Source organism: Mus caroli, chromosome 1, assembly GCF_900094665.2.
Source record: "Mus caroli chromosome 1, CAROLI_EIJ_v1.1, whole genome shotgun sequence".
In the NCBI taxonomy this organism is placed as follows: domain Eukaryota; kingdom Metazoa; phylum Chordata; class Mammalia; order Rodentia; family Muridae; genus Mus; species Mus caroli.
The window spans coordinates 20186102-20204593 of NC_034570.1; the positions used below are offsets into that span (position 1 = coordinate 20186102).

Here is an 18492-nt window from a genome sequence, read left to right on the forward strand (position 1 = left end):
ACCAGTACCCCCCGGAGCTCGTGTCTCTAGCTGCATATGAATCAGAAGATGGCCTAGTCGGCCATCAGTGGAAAGAGAGGCCCGTTGGTTGGTATTGCAAACTTTATATGCCTCAGTACAGGGGAACGCCAGGGCCAAGAAGTGAGAGTGGGTGGGGGAGTGTGTGGGGGACTTTTGGGATAGCATTGGAAATGTAAATGAAATAAATACCCAATTAAAAAAAAAAAACTTTAGGGTAGCATCCAAACAATATCTTTTCTCTCCCTCTCTCTGTATTCCCTTTCTCTCTCCTCCTTCCTACCTTACTTCCTCCCTTCTCCATCCTCTTCTCTTTTCTTCCCTCCCTTCCTACTTTTCTCCCTCCAATCTCTTTTCTTTCTTCCTTCTTTCCTTTTGTTCTTTTTACCTTTTTAGTACACTATTACTAGTATGTTATGTAGGGAATGTTATATAACATTTAAAATAATAGCAACAATGGCCATAATTAATATATCTTGAACATCCCAATTTTTAAATTTCCTACTTGTAATGTGTTTTTCTAAAGTGTAGAAAAAAAATAAAGTCTCCTTCCTAAAAAAAAAAAAAAAAAAAAAAAAAAAGACACCAAGATAGGCAGTGTATGAGAGGGAAGGGTTTATTTTGGCTGTGGTTCCCGGTTGGGGCAGGAATAGTTTGTGCACAATGGCAAGGAGCACGTAGCAGGCAGGCAAGCATGGGTAGCTGCTATTTAGTGATAGACAGACAGACAGCCGGTGGATCTGATCAAAGAGGAAGCAAGGAGGTACAGAGAGCTCACACCTTAACTCCAGCCACAAAGCAGAGAGGGAGTGGGAAGCCTTCTTACTCTCAAAGCGCATCTGCCTCCACCACTGATGGTCTTCCTCAAGCAAGGCCACACCTTCTAACCTGCCCAAACCACACCATCAACTGAGGGCCAAATATTTAAAGACTCAAGATGGGGGACAGTGCAGGGGACTTTCTCATTCGAAACACTACATTTCTTTCACCTCCATTTCATAAAATGCATCCTACACATCCTCATATCCACCCATTTCACCAGCTGCTTAAGTGGAGCCTCCATTATTCAGCGATTCATCTGCCTTCCAGATCTCTTTTCTCCTGTACGTTCTCCAATCTTTGTTTATTTTTAGATGAAATTAAAAAAACAAAACAGAATTTGCTCAGTAACATCACTTGTATTGCAAAGTGCTTGTCACTTAAGTCAGAGGAATGGTACAGGAGTCTGGGACACCAGACTACATGATCTGTTGCTCTCCTGCCTCACCACAGATCTGCTTTCCCAGCTGATACCCTGGATGTGTTCTTCCGGGGATGAAGACTATTCTTTTGTATTGAAAAATATCTTTCCTATTTCTACCTTTCCACGTTTCTCCCCAACCATCCACCTTCCTTTATTGCCCCCTCTCCAGTCCCATCCGCATCTCTGTTTCTTTTGTGTAGTGGCAAAGAGTGCTTTTTGAATAGTTTTTTTTTTTTTCTCGAAGTTTTACTTCAGACTCCAAACTACTGGAATTTCAAATAGAACCCAAGCTCTAAGGCCTTGCCTGTTTCTTTTTTGATGTCACCTCCTTCTGAAAAGAAGCTCTGTTTTTTAGTAAATGACCTAAATCACTATTGCAAAAGCACCTTAATATTAAATGTACCATAACTCCTTGCCTTATGTATTAAATTAACTTTTAGAATCTTATTCTAAATTAATATTAGTCTAATATTAATGACTAACCTACATCATTAGTAGAAAGTAGAACATTAAATTGGCAATGTGACTACTTTAATTTAAATATATTCATGACTGCAGTATTTATATTTTAATCACATTCTCGTCTTTCAGAGCAATATAACTTCTGATGCCCATAAAGGCAATTCAACCCTCGCTGTGCCAAAAAGATGTGATGCAGATGCCCCTAAAGGTAAAGTAGCTGTTGTCAAACTGTTTTAGAATTTATATCTGTATGAACTTGGTGAGGTTGTCCATGGCGAGGTGTGGTTAACTCTACCTAGTGGAGCGTGATAGAATGATAATCAAAGGGAACTTTCGGATCAGACATGCTGAAGCAGTGTCTCAAGAATGTATTTAGTTTGTGCATCAAGCTCAAGCTGCCCCTTGCTAAAGAAAAAAGCACACAGTTGTATGCTCGAGAGTTTTAAACATCATTACTTTAACATAGTGGTTCTTAACCTGTGGGTCGTGACCCCTTTGGAGTCAAATGACCCTTTCAAGGATTGCCTAAGATCATTGGAAAACAGATGTTTACATTGTGACTGTTCTGACATTTCATTTTTTGGATTATGGGCATGAGGGTTATAATGATGATGAAAGGAAATTGCAGAATTAGGAATGAGATCATTGGCTCTCAACCTTCCTAACACTGTGACCTTTTAATATAGTTCCTCATGTTGTGGTGACCCCAACCATAAAACTGTCTTCATTGCTACTTCATAACTCCAATATTGCTACTATTGTGAATCATAATGTAAATATCTGATATGTGAAACCTGGGAAAGATATGTTCCACCTCAAAGAGTCATGACCCTTAGACAAGAACCAGTGGAATGACATCATTAAAAGTCTGAAAGTGGCAACTGATCCATGCAAAGCTTGAAGTAAGGACATAGAAGTCATCTTGTGGCTTCTTCTTCTAAAAGTTGAATTCTGTAGTTAAACACAGAAGGGGTTTCAGATCAGCATGGAAGTACTGAGACCTGAGGGTTGGTGAGAAGTACCATGAATACCTGATTATCTCAGTTCTCCATAGAGTGTAAGTCCAAACCATCCACCAGAATTTGTTGGACCATGAAGCTAACAATGGAAGGAAGTGGTAGTGCTTTCTGATCGTTCATAGAAGGGACCCAAAGAGTTCATCTGAAAATAAGCTAATGATAGATATAAATAGATAGATAGGGAATGAGATGAAATTATCCATCTGCTTTTCTTTTTTTATTAGATTATTTTCTTCATTTACATTTCAAATGCTATCCCCAAAGCCCCCCTAAACCCTCTCTCCACCCTGCTCCCCAACCCACCCACTCCCGCTTCCTCACCCTGGCATTCCCCTGTACTGGGGTATATGATCTTCACAAGACCAAGGGCCTCTCCTCCTATTGATGGCCGACTAGGCCATCCTCTACTACATATGCAACTAGAGACACAGCTCTGGGGGGTTGGTACTGGTTAGTTCATATTGTTGTTCCTCCTATAGGGTTGCAGACCCCTTTAGCTCCTTGGGTACTTTCTCTAACTCTTTCATTAGGGGCCCTGTGTTCCATTCAATAGATGACTGTGAGCATCCACTTCTGTATTTGCCAAGCACAGGCATAGCCTCGCTAGAGACAGCTATATCAGGGTCCTGTCAGCGAAGTCTTTCTGGGATATGCAATAGTGTCTGGGTTTGGTGGTTGTATATGGGATGGATCCCCGGGTGGGAGAGTCTCTGGATGGTCCTTCCTTCTCAGCTCCGAGCTTTGTCTCTGTAACTCCTTCCATGGGTATTTTGTTCCCCATTCTAAGAAGGAGCAAAGTATCCACACCTTTGGTCTTCCTTCTTCTTGAGTTTCATGTGTTTTGCAAATTGTATCTTGGACATTCTAAGTTTCTGGGCTAATATCCACTTATCAGTGAGTGCATATCATGTGTGTTCTTTTGTGATTGGGTTACCTCACTCAGGATGATATCTTCCAGATGAATCCAGTTGCCTAAGAATTTCATTGTTTTTAATAGCTGAGCAGTACTCCATTATGTAAATTTACCACATTTTCTGTATCCATTCCTCTGTTGAGGGACATCTGGGTTCTTTCCAGCTTCTGTGCTTTTTTTAAGTCAACAGAACTGGTATGATTGCCTCCAATAGTCATGACATTGTTTGGGGTGCATGTGACCTTGAGGGCTGAATTTAAGATGGAAAGCAAAGTGCAAGTTCAGGCTTGGAGAATAGTATGTTCCTAAATGTTAGTATTAGAAATTCCTCAACGGCAAAGTCTTATTCTGTTGTCACATTCAGTCATTTTCAGCATTCTTGAAGTACATTTTTTGGACATTAGAGTAGCTGAAAATGTAACCCACTCTATAGAGCAAATCTGATTCTTGCGCACTCATTCTATTGAAATGTATTTGCTCACAACAGAGTAAAGTCTCAGAAGGAATCAAATCATCTGTAGGGTTATACACTCAAATACTAACCTGTAAGTTGATATATCATCCCAACTACATGAATGATTAAATAGCCAAGTAACTAAATTAAAAGCTGAAGAAGACATGAGCCCATGTGTTGGAGACAGGAAGGAAGAGGTGAGGCGCATGTTCCATGACTAATGCTAATGTTGAAGACATTAGGAGAGTAGCTGCGATCATGATCTTACTGCAGAAAGAGTTGACCACTGTGCTTTGCGCTAAATGAGCCCATCATCCAGGATGACTCAGAAAACCAGGCTGCTCCTCTACAGGTTAAGGTTAAAGAGCTTACCCCACTCACACATGGGGGGCAGGGCATGGAAAGAGCTCTAAAAAGAAACCGTAATATTACAAAGAAGTCTTCTAGAAATGCCACCTGAGCTATGTAGATAGGGTGAGCCTTCAGCTTTAAGCCGAGGGGCCAGACTCCAAGTCTTCTAGGTTGTTTCCTCTACATTGTGTTTTGTGTTTTCCTTTAAGAGAGAAGTCTAACAGCATCACATCATCTATCCTTTAAAATTTAAAAACAGTGGAATGCTTTCTAAATACAGTGGAATGCTCATTCCAAGCAGAGAGGTAATGGAAGTCGCAGACAACATAAAGGGACTGACCAGAACACACAGGGTAAACCTAGGTCATTAGAGAAGACACAGTGTGGAAAATGAGAGAGAGAACAGAAGACTAGCATATTAGTACTCAAGAAAATTCCGCACGCACTGGTCAGTAGTGTAGATGCTTAAAACAGAAGTACTTGATAATTAGAAGGCCTTAAGCCTTTGAAGATGCTGTTTTAACAGAATATAATAAACTGCAGTACTAGAGAATCAAGGAAAGGAATTGTAAAATGAAGGAAGTTCCCTATCTTAATAATGCAGCTTTGAAGTAGCCTTAATAATTGTATGTAAATCTAATTCTTAATATAGACTCAGACTAAGAGACACTTAGCTTACCATTTAACCAATTTTTATTGAGTCTTTTTGCAAAAGTGAATATGTTCTTAATTCTGTATGTGTGCTAGTTAGTTTTAACTGTCAATTTGACACAGTGTAGAATCACTGGAAAGACTTTTAGTAAGATGTTGCCAGGAAAGTGAGTATAGATAAAGACTTGCCCAGACTTAATGTTGGGGTTATCGCCACAGAGTAGAGTGTCTAACGGGAGGGAAAGAATAAAACAAGCTCAAAATACCAGCAGATGACAACAAGCTAAAAACGAGTAAATAAATTCCTAGCAGATTTATAAATGACTCTAATTTGAGGTAAATATAACTAGAATGATTGAAGGTGATTCAATGAAAGTAATATTGAATAACTTGAAAGAAAGAAGAAAATTGTAGCTGAACCTCAGAGGAATCGGACAAAGTCTGCATCAAAAGATCAAAATCAGCATCACTGAGGAGCAAATGCGCTTCGTGCAACTTATGAAACAACAGCCCTACAACAGTGGAAAACATGAGCCAGTAGGTTAATATATCTCCCAAAGCCAGGCCGGAGAGCATGATCAGTAATTACCCTTGGCACCCCAGAATGCCGGTGTCTTAAAAGGCAAGGGGAAAAAATGTTACAGAAGTAAGAACATAAAGGAGCCATGCTCAGATGTGGTGCATGGTGGTGAATTGGACCCTGGAGTAGAGATGAAAGTCCTGAAGGCTATTCCTGAGATAGGGAACAGATGCAAAGTACACAAGATAAAGCGTGTCCTATCAGGGTTAAATTGTAGGATTTGTTCCTGTACCCTAGTTACACAGAGATTAGCCTGCCTTAAATGTGCTGAAATGTAGCCAGTGTACTGGCACACACGGTTAATCCCAGCACTCGGGAGGCAGAGGCCAGCCTGGTCTACAGAGTGAGAACCAGGACAGCCAGAGCTTCAGAATCAGACTCTGTCATGGAAAAACAAACACAAATAAAAGAACAACAACAAAAATGCTGGGGTATTAGGCAGTCACACCCCAGGGTACATAGTTGAGGAAAACAGGAAGAGCCCGTCTGTTCCCCTTGAGCTGCTGCCTAACGAACACACCAAGTGTAGACCGAGATTGGGGACCACAAAAGGTGACATCTCAGAATATCATTTGGGGTTTAAACACAGTATTTTTTTAATCTAATTTCATATTATATAAGACTTATTGAGATATATACACAGACACACACACACACACAGGGAATGCACTGCTCTGCCTGCACACACTTTCACACAGAAAGCACACTCCTATAATGGGAGGGGAAGACTGTGGATATATTTAGATATGTATCTTACTTGTCACTTTACACAGAACTAAAGTACAAAATTCTAGACTTCCATTTGTCGACTTGAATATTTTCTTAGTGCCTCTTAAGATAAACACATCCTATTACTTATAATTAAAGGGAAAAGAAGCACCAGCAAGCATTTTTAGGATAACTAGGTCAAGCCTCTGGCATGCAGGAAATGCTTTTTTTTTTTTTTTTTTTTTTTTTTTTTTTTTTTTTTTTTTTTTTTTTTTTGGCAAGATTGGTTTTTTGCATTTATGGAAAAGTGGACAGCCGTGAGAGACGTTTCCTCAAGATTGTGTGAGGAAATCCCTTTACCATCTTCCCCCAAAGCACTAGATACTTAGGAATTCTTGAGTATCTACCTTTTCAGGGAATCTGTTTTGAATATCTCAGCACCCAGGCAGTATTGCTTAAGTAGATTCATTGTCTTATGGATTTGTGTGATTTAAAAATTATATATAGAAGAAAAGACCAACTTCTTAGACATCAAACGTGTTTCCCATTTGCATCTTTTTACTACACTGGTCGGTACTTGGCATTTGATGTTTACATAAGTGATTATTTTAAGCAATGTCCATTTCACAGGGTCTGACATGGATTTCTCTAGAACCTAAAACTGACAATTCTGGGAGAAATGCCATAGTGGTGTTTTGTGATGGATTCAGTAATGTCTGTGTGTGCTCTGTGGCTAGGGTAGTCCATCAGTGTAATGTGCACTGGAGATGGTGGGAGGCTCCTACTGTCCTGATTCGAAGGTCAGGTTGGAATGTGACCCTCTTAACCCTCTTGCCCATCTTAGATGAAGATGCTCTACTCGCTCCTTGAATAACCCTCGTTAGGACATTGGAAGTTACATAGTCCCTTGTACCCAAGGATTTGAGGCATTACTAATTTTTTTTTTAAAGAATATATGGTCCTTTTGTCAAATAATTTACACATGTAGAGGTGGGGATTAGAATTTTTAAATATTAAATATTAAGTAAAATATTAAAGATTTAGTGTGTAAGATGAAAACCAGTCAACTCTAACAGAATTGTGCTGATTTACTTGAACGATGCAAAATTAAATAATATGTGTGTTGCCACTTAAGTGTGTTTGGGGGATAACAATATCTTCAGTAATGCAGAGCAGACCCACAGCCTAAACATTTTACTTTTGAGTATCTCATGTGATAACATAGTTCTGGTTATTTCCTTGGCGTCGTTTCATAGATCCATGTTGATGTCATGGGTCAGTGTTGTCAATGTTGGGTTACCCTAGTGAACAGAATCCCTGCCCAGCGCCCTTTGAGTAAAAGGTGGGCCCAAATCTAAAAGGGTTAGGGTGTGAGAACCATAGAGAGCAGAGTGGGCCCTCTATGGGGGAGGGATGGAGCAGGCTGTTAGGTGTGATTGGAAGGAATTGTTACCAATATGATGACATTTGAAACACCTTGAGATGAGGAATAAGCTGGGGTAGAGCATGCTGGGAATAGTAACAGCAAACAGATAGGTTTTAAGGTCTTCAGCTTTTCTATTCAGAGAAAAATATTTGGTGGGAGATTGTGAGCAGAAGAATGATATAATGTGATTTCACTTCCTAAGGGATAATGCTGACAGCGGTGTTTCAGATAGAGCTGAACCCCGCAGACTTTTTATAAGGATCTTTAAGGTTTTGTGGCCCACACGCTCTGTTCTCACCATTCAGCTTGATCTGTGTATCACGAGAATGACCCTGGCATAGTGAGGTCAGTAGTTCCCTAAACACAGAAACAGGTGGAGACCCTGATGTGCTCTGTATGCCGTGGTCTACTGGCCCCTGAACCGACCGGGATGAGCCAGGGGCACAGGCAGGTTGACAGGCTGTTTGCAATAATCCAAGGAAACACTGGTGGTCCTAATTGTCAGAGTGGTCAAAACCTGACCACTCTGTAGAGGCAATAGGGTTTTCTGATGGGTCTAGAAGATGACAGATGAGAAACTGACCAGAGACAACACACACATAAATTTGGTTTTGTTGTTACTGATTTGGTGGCAGGGGTGGAGAGGGTAGCTTTAAACTTTTGTTTTGTTTTGAGATAGGGTCTTGCTCCATAGCCCGGGGTTGGCCTTAGAATACCCTGTGTGGCCTGAGGCTAGCCTCAAACTCACAGTCATATTGCCTTAGCCTCTACTACACAGAGGTTGTCAAGAGTAACCACTGCCTGGATCTTATTTTAGAACATATCTGCTGAAAGTCTTGCTTTGTTTTTGATAATTTGTAAACAATTTATTTAATAGTCTCTACACACTTAAGTTATTTAAGCCTGAGCAACTTTGTGGTTGGGGGGGGCTTCCTTCATAAATAGAGGATTAATAGTGTGATGTATTATACTTAATGTAAGCTTATTATTATAACTATTTGTATAACTTACTAGCTACTCAGAACCACAGTTGGATACTGCACACCACTCATTAGGTTTTCCTCATGACAAGAAGTATTTGTGTAGTTGTAATATGACATGTATATATGTATGCATGTTATGGTATTACCTTATAGATGAAGAAGAAGAAAGCAAAAGAAAGATATTAGCTTGTTTACTACCTGTGAGCAGTCTAATGAGACCCTGGGTTTAGGTGAAAGTAATATGCCAAGTTTTATGTGGTCAATTGGTGATATAAATGAAATTGGAAACATTCTTTCTTAAAGGAGCAAGGCATATATTTTAGCACCCCAGAAATGTTTTAAAGAATTTCTGCAGCCCCACCCTTTGTTTTGAGATGATTCAAAGTAGCACAGGCTGTCTTCCACTCTGTGTAACAGACCCTCCTGCCTCCACACCCTCCTGCTGGGATTACAAGTGTGAGCACATGCTTAGCTTAAACCTGAAATATAATCAGCTGGAGGGGCTAGAGAGATGGCTTAGCTGTTAAGAGCACTGACTACTCTCCCAGAGGACACAGGTTCAATTCCCAGCACTCAAATGGCAGCTCACCACTGTCTGTAACTCCAAGATCTGATGCCCTCACACAGACATACATGCAGACAAAACATCAGTACACATAAAAATAAATAAAATGTTAAAAACTGGTCATTGTAAAACTTGCTTGCCAGCATAAAATATCTAACAGATTCTCTTTATTAGCCTAGTATTGTTCATATATTCTTTTTGTTTTAAAAAGATTTATTTATATGAGTACACTGATACTGTCTTCAGACACACCAGAAGAGGGCATCAGATTTTTATATGATTTACATATGATTTGATATGATTTACATATTTGATATGATTTACAAATGATTTTGAGCCACCATGTGGTTTCTGAAAATTGAACTCAGGACCTCTGGAAGAGTGCTCAGGGCTCTTAACTGCTGAGCCATCTCACCAGCCTCATATGTATATATATATATATATTAAGATTTATTTATTTATTTATTTATTATATGTAAGTACACTGTAGCTGTCTTCAGACACTCCAGAAGAGGGAGTCAAATCTCATTACTGATGGTTGTGAGCCACCATGTGGTTGATGGGATTTGAACTCAGGAACTTCGGAAGAGCAGTCGGGTGTTCTTACCTACTGAGCCATCTCACCAGCCCCATATATTCTTAAAATATAATAAAATGTTTTCTTTAGGCTTCTATCATCTTTATGTTCATCATGTCTCATTTCCCTTTATCTAGACCTTCCATGAGATTTCATGAAATGCTGATTCAGCTGTGTGGCGTTTATTCAGCTTTAACTTCATTAGTTCAGCTTTGCTGTCTGTTGCACAGTTTCCTCTTCTCTTCTCCTCACGTGTCTGGCTTTACATGCCTCTCAGATCGTTTCAGATGTATGTAGTTCATGTGTATGGGAAAGATCCCAGAGTTTCCTGCATGCACACATCTTCTGCCTTCGCGATCCTTTCTCCCTGCTCAGGCTATTCTTCACGGGGTATTTTCTTTGTTTTAACCATTTAATACGTAATTACATTTTTGATAAAAAAAAAAAAAAGTCTTGATAAACAATTACAAATGCAGAGTCTAAATATCTATAAAGTTCTTGGTGACAGTTTCACATGATGGCTCAATTGTGATTACACCTTTTACCCAGAAACCCTGGAAATGCTCTTAGCTGTGCAGTACATTGACACTGCTTAGTAAAAATAAACTTAAAATAAAAAGTGTTGTTATTACAGCTATTAATCAGTGCTATTTTAGTGAAAGTCAACGTGCGTTTAAAAAATGCCTTAGCTAGTGGTACAAAAAGGAAGAAGTGTGTAATATTAGAATTACCAGGTAAGATAAAGCTCGCTCTGACATAGTGGTTTTGTTACATCTGTTTCTGATAGCCTGTGAGAAGCAGTGGCGGAAGGGAGCAAACTGGAGACTTTAAAAAGACTTTCCATTTTACTCGTGGGCCCATGGTGCCCTTGCTCAGCACTTAACTTGTATACTCCAAAAGAAAAACAAGTTTTAAGTTTTCATGCTAAGCATTTAGTCTTTAGTGGTTAGAACTTTGTATGCCTTTTTCCATGACAATGGTCAGACTCCTGAGTGCTTCTAATTTTAAGACACAGCCCCACACTGGTCATCTGCCAATTCAGTGTCTGTCTGTCTGTCTGTCTGTCTCTGTCTCTCTCACTGTGTGTGTGTGCATGTATGTGTGCACTCACCTGCCCATGTATTTGTGTGTGTGGGGGGGTGCATGCTGGCATGTATGTGTGTATATATGTCAAGACAACTTCTGGTTGGCCTTCACTTTCCACTTGTGTGAGATCTGAGGTAGCGTCACTCATCCTCAGCTGCAGGCTAGCCAGGCTATGAGGACTACAGGATTCTCACCAGTACCTCCCATCTCACCCAAAGAGTACTAAAGTTCCCAATGCCTGCTCCTGTGCCCTGCTCCAGACTCAGGTCCTCAGACCTGCACAGCATGCACTTTGCCCACTGAGCCATCTCTCCATCGTAAATTGACTTTGAAGGTTAAAGAAAGTTCAATTGTTTTGCTGTCATCGTCTTGGATAACATCAAGAGCTAGAGCTATGCTTTATGTGCTACGTGTCGGTGATGGAGGTGAGCAGCTGGACACTGGCAGATGGTGAACAAGGATCTCTCCCTTTGTTCAGTGCAGAATCATCTCTTGGCATGAAATAGCGGCACAGAGCTCGTTTATAAGCATTATTCTCTGAGTGCATGCCACTCTATGTAAATAAACTCAATGTAGCAAGCACATAAAGATAACAAATGCTATTGGATGCTTGTGCATGGGTTTTTAGGGTAGCTTTGTTGTTTACAACAAAGCCAAACACTAACAATATTTTCACCTGAATTTTAGGAAGCTTGCATCAAAGGCACACTCTTAAAACATGGAAAACACGTAAACAATGTGGTTGGGAAAAATATTTAAGATACAGTTTTGGTGGTGGTCCAGGTAATCCGGTCTAAGCCAGTTTCAAATGTCACTGAGTGGATTATTAGGCCTCTGGGGAAGAATGATTGGATTTCATTTGTGCTTGCTTCTGTCCGCTCAGCTGCTGTCCTCTAATCCCTCTCCTGGCCCTGAGAGTCTAATTCAGTCAAGTCTTAACTCCCAACATGTCTTCTAGTGTGGAAATGAATAGAACTTCTGCTTCTCTGTTTACTCTGCCCGTTCGCCGTGAGACTTCTGAGTGACATTTCCCAGATAGTTTTATACTTGCACATATACTTGCACATAATACTTAGCCAGAGAAGATACTGCTCTTGACTTTAAATAATTTTATATTAGTTGTGGTTTTTGTTACTGTGACAAAGGCAGTAGAAGGGGAGAAGGGTTTATTTGGGCTTAGGTTTAAGAAGAGATACATTCCTTCAAAATGGGGCAGTATGGTGGCTAGCTCCATTGTGTCTGGAGCCAGAAAACAAATAAATGCAGTGTCCAGCTTGCTGTCTCCTGTCTCCTCCTTATTCAGTCTGGGAGCAGTCTAGAGGATGATAATGCCCATATCCAATTAGCTCCTCCATACGTCTCTCTGGAAACAAATCATACACACACACACACACACACACACACACATACACAGAAATAATATCCTGGGAGACTCCAAATCACAATTTTAAATAAATTTTCCTACCTTGCAGCCTATAGCTCTCTTCCTATGTAAGCATTCTTCTTGCCTATTTTAAAGGGGAGTTTACTTCTTAACAGCGTATCTTGTTGCCGAAATGGTCACATCTGAATTTTGCTTAACCTGTTTTGTTTCAACTCTACGTAGAGAAAAATAATGAAGATATGCAACCTGGCGCTGATTCTCCCGCCAGAGAAACCCTCCCTCACCATGGTGGGATGGTGGGCATCCACGGAGTGCTCCGTCCGAGTTGTTGTTTGCTTCACCTTGCAGCTCCTGCACCTTGTCTTATCATGAATTGCATTATACTTACTCAAAAGATAAGGAAAAATAGTAGCTGTCACTTAGCCCAGGTTTCTTGCTATTCTTCATTTACTCTATGTGGTGATCCTAGGAAGAAAGGATGAAAACTGTTTTGTACAATGCACAGGCTCCATAGTTTACATAGCAAAGGGGCTAAATGATAGTCGCTTGTGTAACTCTCAGGCTATGGTGCTGAGCCTCTCACTCACAACACCGGGTATGCTATTTATCCTTCATTTTGAAGATGCACTCAAGGCTATTGTTTTAGCATCCTTAGACTATTGATAAATCTGAAAATTAGAAAGGATTCTGTTCAGTAATCCGAATTCAGTAAGGCCAGCCTCATCCTAGATTTTATTTTACTTCATCATCCTGAATGCCCTGTGGGTACTTTAGAATAAGTAAGTATAGCAAACTGGTTGATCGTATTACTGTGAATTTCTGAGGAATATTTCCATAATTGAAGTGAGAGCAAAATGTAGTGGGAGCGGAGGAAAGTATGAAATAACTTCCAGTGCATGAGTTTCCTCTGGTGCACTTACTCCCAGCCTAACAAAATAAAACACGGTCAACGGAGGGCAAAGGCTTGTTAGAGCCAGGGGTGGTGCAGGTCTGGAATCTCAGCATTCGGGAATCTGAGGTGGGAGGATGGCGAGAGCTGCCTGGACTACATGGGAAGACGCTGCCTGAAAACTAAACAAATAAACACAATTCCCACAAAAGTAGGAAAGATATGAGGGATTCCTGGGGCGTCACTAGTAACCCTGGAGGCGGAAGAGGGTGGGCTGGTGCAGGAGGTTGCATCTCTACTCAGCATCGGTATTGGCAGTTCAGAAGTACATGTTGAAGTGGAAATGGCCAGAGTAAAGGAGATTAAGGTTATTTAAATATCCACTTAAAATATCTCTAGACTGGTCTTGGGTTCTCGTAAAATATAACCTAATTTCTACCTACCTATTCAGAAAACTGTGTGTCAGCCATAAAATTTAGAAAAGTATTTTAGATTCCTTGTATAGTAATAAACTGGACAAAAAAAACCTCCCTGCTTTATTTTGTTTCAAAAAAAAAAAAAAATTGTGGCACTTACCATCACTAAAGAGAAGACAGTTCATAAAATAGAATAAAAACTAAAAGTATATTTTCTTAATCAGCAGCAGGATATATCTCCTAATTGCATGTGGAATGCTTAGCCCTTGCCCATGTCAGATGTAAGAATGCAGAAGTCATACTGTCCTTCTTAATAGATGGAAAAGAAGTTGCATTGTAAGTCAGTTTTGTTGTGGAGATTAAAGGCCCCCTGATGGGCGAAAGGGTTAGAACCCTGTGAGCAGCAGCAAACACAGGGTTTCCTGCTGTGCTGCAGAGACCTTTCTGAATAGCCTGAAATATGTCCTCAGACTTCACTTCAGACATCTGCATCTGTGTCTTGTAGCCTGGTGGAGTAATGACTAGAATGCATTTGGATGATGTGAGTGTAAGTAAACTCTACCTTACCTCTCAAGTAACCATCCTCTTTCTCTTTAACTTACATTTTATTTGAAGGAGAAATATTAATAAATTGTTTTTTATTGAAGCGGTAATGCTGTTTACATTTCTAACAGGGGTCATTTCTCTCTGTAAACAATGATAATGGTATTTCTCTAGAAGAAGTAATAATCCGAGTAGAATGCTCGGATGTGCTGTTGAACTCATAAAATCCTTTCAAGGGTGAGCTATCCTGAGATTCAGTTTCCTTACAAAGGGCCATGTCTCCAGTTAGTAGGCATGATGACTCTTTCCGTTTTTTCTTGGCAGGAAAGCCTTGTTTTCTGTCTTGTTTATCTGTCTTGTTTATTTCATAATATGACATAATAGTTGATAGTTTAATGCTGGCTCCGACTGAAAGCAGTCATGGGAGAAGGCGCAGAGCTGATCGTTTGCTTGCTTAACAAAACTATCAAATGAGTCATTGCTTTATGAAAGAAACAGCTTGAACATAATTGTTTATTTGCTCTTTTTAGACCAGTGTACTGTTACCCGAACATACATTTTCCTCCACAAGTTCTGGTTCTTCAGTGCTGCATACTATTTTGGTAACTGGGCCTTTCTCGTGGTAAGTCTATGAAGCCAAGCATGACTTGGCCTTGCTTTAACACAATTAAGTGCATGCCCTTATATGTATCTCAGTTTTCTGCCTGAATCTTATTACTGTCACTGAATGGTTTTGAGAAGTGCCCTTGATATGTATGTGAGTGAATGCCACATGTGTGCAGGTACCCATGGTGCCCAGAAGGGGATCAGAGTTCCGAGAGATGATGTTAGGGGAGTTCACTAGCTGCCCCAAGTGACAAGTCTTAGCGATTGTGTCACACACACTCTTTACTTCAGCTGCTGAGTTTGCACTGTGTTGTGTAATGTTTACATTTCAGTAACACTGCTTATTTGAATTTATAGGTGTTCTTGATCGGATTAATTGTATCCTGCTGTAAGGGGAAGAAGTCAGTCATAGAAGGAGTGGATGAAGACTCGGACTTAAGTGATGATGAGCCGTCTGCCTACTCTGCGTGAACAGCCTTCTGTCCTAAGGGCTTAATGAAGCTGGCTCAATATCTATTATGTGTTTTCAAAAGTTTAAAGTAACATTAAAATGAACTGTCTAGCTTTCATCAAAAATGAGAGCATGGCCATTAAAAAGTACTATATTTTTTATGTTTCCTGAAGTAACATTATTGTATCATAGATTAACATTTAAAATTGCTATAATACTGTATAAATACAAAGTTTCCAGGTTTGTGAGGGAATGTTTGTGGAAATTTTCTTTATTGTAAAATAGTGTTAAATTTATTAAAATCTTACACAATATACATTCCCTTTGTTGCTTTTAAAAAACATAAGAAGTCACTTTGTCTTGTGCCTTAGGGTCTCTGGAATAATGTGAAACTTTTAAGTAGCTTCCGCTGATTGGCTAAACAATGCCACAGTATTGCTTGTGGGTAAGCATAACTCATGGGCAGCTTGCTTTCAATTCTGCCCATAACATAATGAGTCTAACTCAAGTGGAGTTCGTGAAAAAGTGTTAAACTGCCTAAAACTACAATACTCTAAGATGTGTTCCAGGTGGCAGTGATCAAATCTTAATCCATGGAGCACCTCTACAAGAATATGTAGATAAAATTTGTTTTATAGAAGACTTTGAAACTTGGATGATCATAAATGGAAATATCAAGGATGAATGCTGAAGATTGAGCTTACTAAGCATTGTAGGTCATGTGACATCATACTCAGCTGCTTCTCCTGTAAAGGATTTGGAAACCTGTGAAGGAAAATGAAAGTTGTGTGACTTAACAGAGTTTTCTGACTGCGTTCTGGGCAGTGAAAATAAAGTCTTAATTCGCTAATGTCAGCTAGGACTCATTCAAAAGTATTTACTGGGATGCTTGAAGTAAAATATCTGTATGCCTCAGGAGAAGACCTAAGAGTTAACTCGCTTGCACCTGAATCTTCTGCCCAAGTTCTGACTGTACTTGCTGTTCTGATTGATTCCCTGCTTCACCTGAGAAGCTTCTAGAACCTTCTAGTAGACTTGGCTTCTGTTCCCACCCTTATGTGATTCACCGGGATGCCAATGCCTTCTGCTCCTAGTTCACGTTTTGGGGGTGTGTCAGTCCCTTGGCCTCCCCCTGTACCCCGACCCTGTACTCTTGCTTGTCTGTAAGCTCCGTTACTGCTTCAGTTGCAGCACTAAGCCTCTCTGCTATTTGTTTATAGCAAAAGGCCTGGCCTGTCAGTATTAGGCTCCCATATTGTGCCATCCAAAAATCAAAACTGCCTTATATATAAAGCCCATCATGAAGTTGTGTTGGTTTTTTTTTTTTTTTCTGCCTATCTTTTCTTTACTCTGCCCTCTCTTCTCTCTACTTAGTGCCACTTACCCTGTTAGAATATATCCTTCCAAAAGTCACATGTTGGAGTCCTCACTCCACTTCCTTAGAATATGACTATTTAAAGGCCATTAAGAAAGGTAATCTAGCTGGAGAGATGGCTCAGCAGGTAAGAGTACTGGCTGCTCTCCCAGAGGTCCTGAGTTCAAATCCCAGCAACCACATGTGATGGGATATGATGCCATTTTATGGTGTTTCTGAAGTCAGGGCACTCATATATATAAAATAAATAAATTTAAACAAAGAAAGGTAATCTAGGTAAGATTAGGCAGTTGAGTGGATCCTGCCTAGAGATATCTGGGCTGTGCAGGCAGCTTGGGGAAGAAGTCTTAGAAGGACACAGAAAAAGGCAATCTATAAGCCAAAGAAAGAGACCTCTAGAAGCCAGCCCTGCTAGCACTTTGCCTGTCAACGTCTGGCTTCCATAGCTGTTGGATAATACATTTTCACTTTACAACCCATTGAGTCCGTGGTGTTTGCCATCGAGCTGAGGCACACTAACACACCCTGCCTCCTAAACTTCCTCACTAGCTGTTCTGCCAAGTCCTGACTCCTCTCAGCCTTTTCTTGACATTTAAAACAGAAATGGAATTAGTTCATTGCTTCGCTGTGAAAGGCTTTCACTTTATTTTAAAATGAAACCCGTTAGCCCCTGCTTGGTATTTAAGGCCGTTCTGATGTTTTTATTTGCTTGCAGGGCTCTTGGCCATTTCCTCTGCATTTACATGAGTGATTCCTCATAGCCATACTTGAATGGTTTCTTCTGCATACTTGAATGCCCAGGCAGCCTTTCCTTGGTCCCCTAAGGAAATTCTTTATCAACCCTTGGGCTTGGGGTTATGTTGCTCCTCTAAGGCCTGGAGGAGGGAAGATGCTGGCTCTTGGCTGTTTGTGTGGACCATGTACAGGACAGCGGATGGTGACTGATTGTTTCCATGTGCACCTGCACATTGCAAAGGTTTTCTGACTTTGTTCTTGGGAACCAGAATAACTCGTAGAGAATACTCGTAGAATAACATGTAGAGAGTACTAATAGGTGAAGTTGTTAATTTGAAGCAATAAACATGTCTACATTGGTTAAGCCTACATAAACTATACTTTTATCAAAATATCAGGAGGCATATATATCTTTTGAGATTTTTTTGCTATCTAATAAGTTTAGAAATATCCTAATTATTCTATATACTTACGATGGGATTTTTTATTAGACCAACTTCTTAGTTTACCATGGTACTCTTTATTGTTTAAACAAGAAAATTTTAAATATATATTTTGCTCCTTTCATTTCCTAAGTGTTAAGAAGCCTACTTTATTCAAATGCTACTTTGTCCCCCTTTTGGTGTAATGAAATGTGTTGGACTTTATATTTCCATAAAGCTGACTTCTAAGTGTCACGACTTCCACTAATGAACAGCTTCTCTCCTTTGAAGTCTTCACGGAAATGCCTAAATTAGAGATCATTCAGAGCGTTGGCTTTCCAAAGACTGAGGGCCCTCATGTCCCATGCCGACTTCAAAGTGATCAATTTATGTAGCCATGAATCGGAAATGAGAAGCCTGGAACCAGCTTCTAGCCAGCTCAGGGCTGCTGCAGCAAAGGAAGTTTAAAAAGAAAACAAAACAAACAAACAAACAAACAAAAAACCAAAACCTTACTGTGCAGGTAGAAAACTGGTTAGGAGCTCCAGGGAGAAAAAATAAATAAAGTAACAATGTTTTCATGAGCCAGGGCTACACAGAGAAACCCTGTCCCGAAAAAACTTAAAAAAAAAAAA

At 40.1% G+C, this 18492-nt stretch overlaps 1 protein-coding gene across 1 annotated transcript in view; it reads left to right on the top strand.

Annotated features, from left to right (window-relative positions):
* Positions 1-16634, top strand: part of Lmbrd1 (LMBR1 domain containing 1) — an 81270-nt gene extending 64636 nt beyond the window's left edge. Inside the window, exons 14-16 of the mRNA XM_021171300.2 lie at positions 1853-1931; positions 14799-14890; positions 15232-16634. Of these exons, the coding sequence (XP_021026959.1) occupies positions 1853-1931; positions 14799-14890; positions 15232-15345 (285 nt within the window). The 3' untranslated portion in view covers positions 15346-16634. The remainder of the gene's footprint in view (positions 1-1852; positions 1932-14798; positions 14891-15231) is intronic.
* Positions 16635-18492: the final 1858 nt, after the last annotated feature.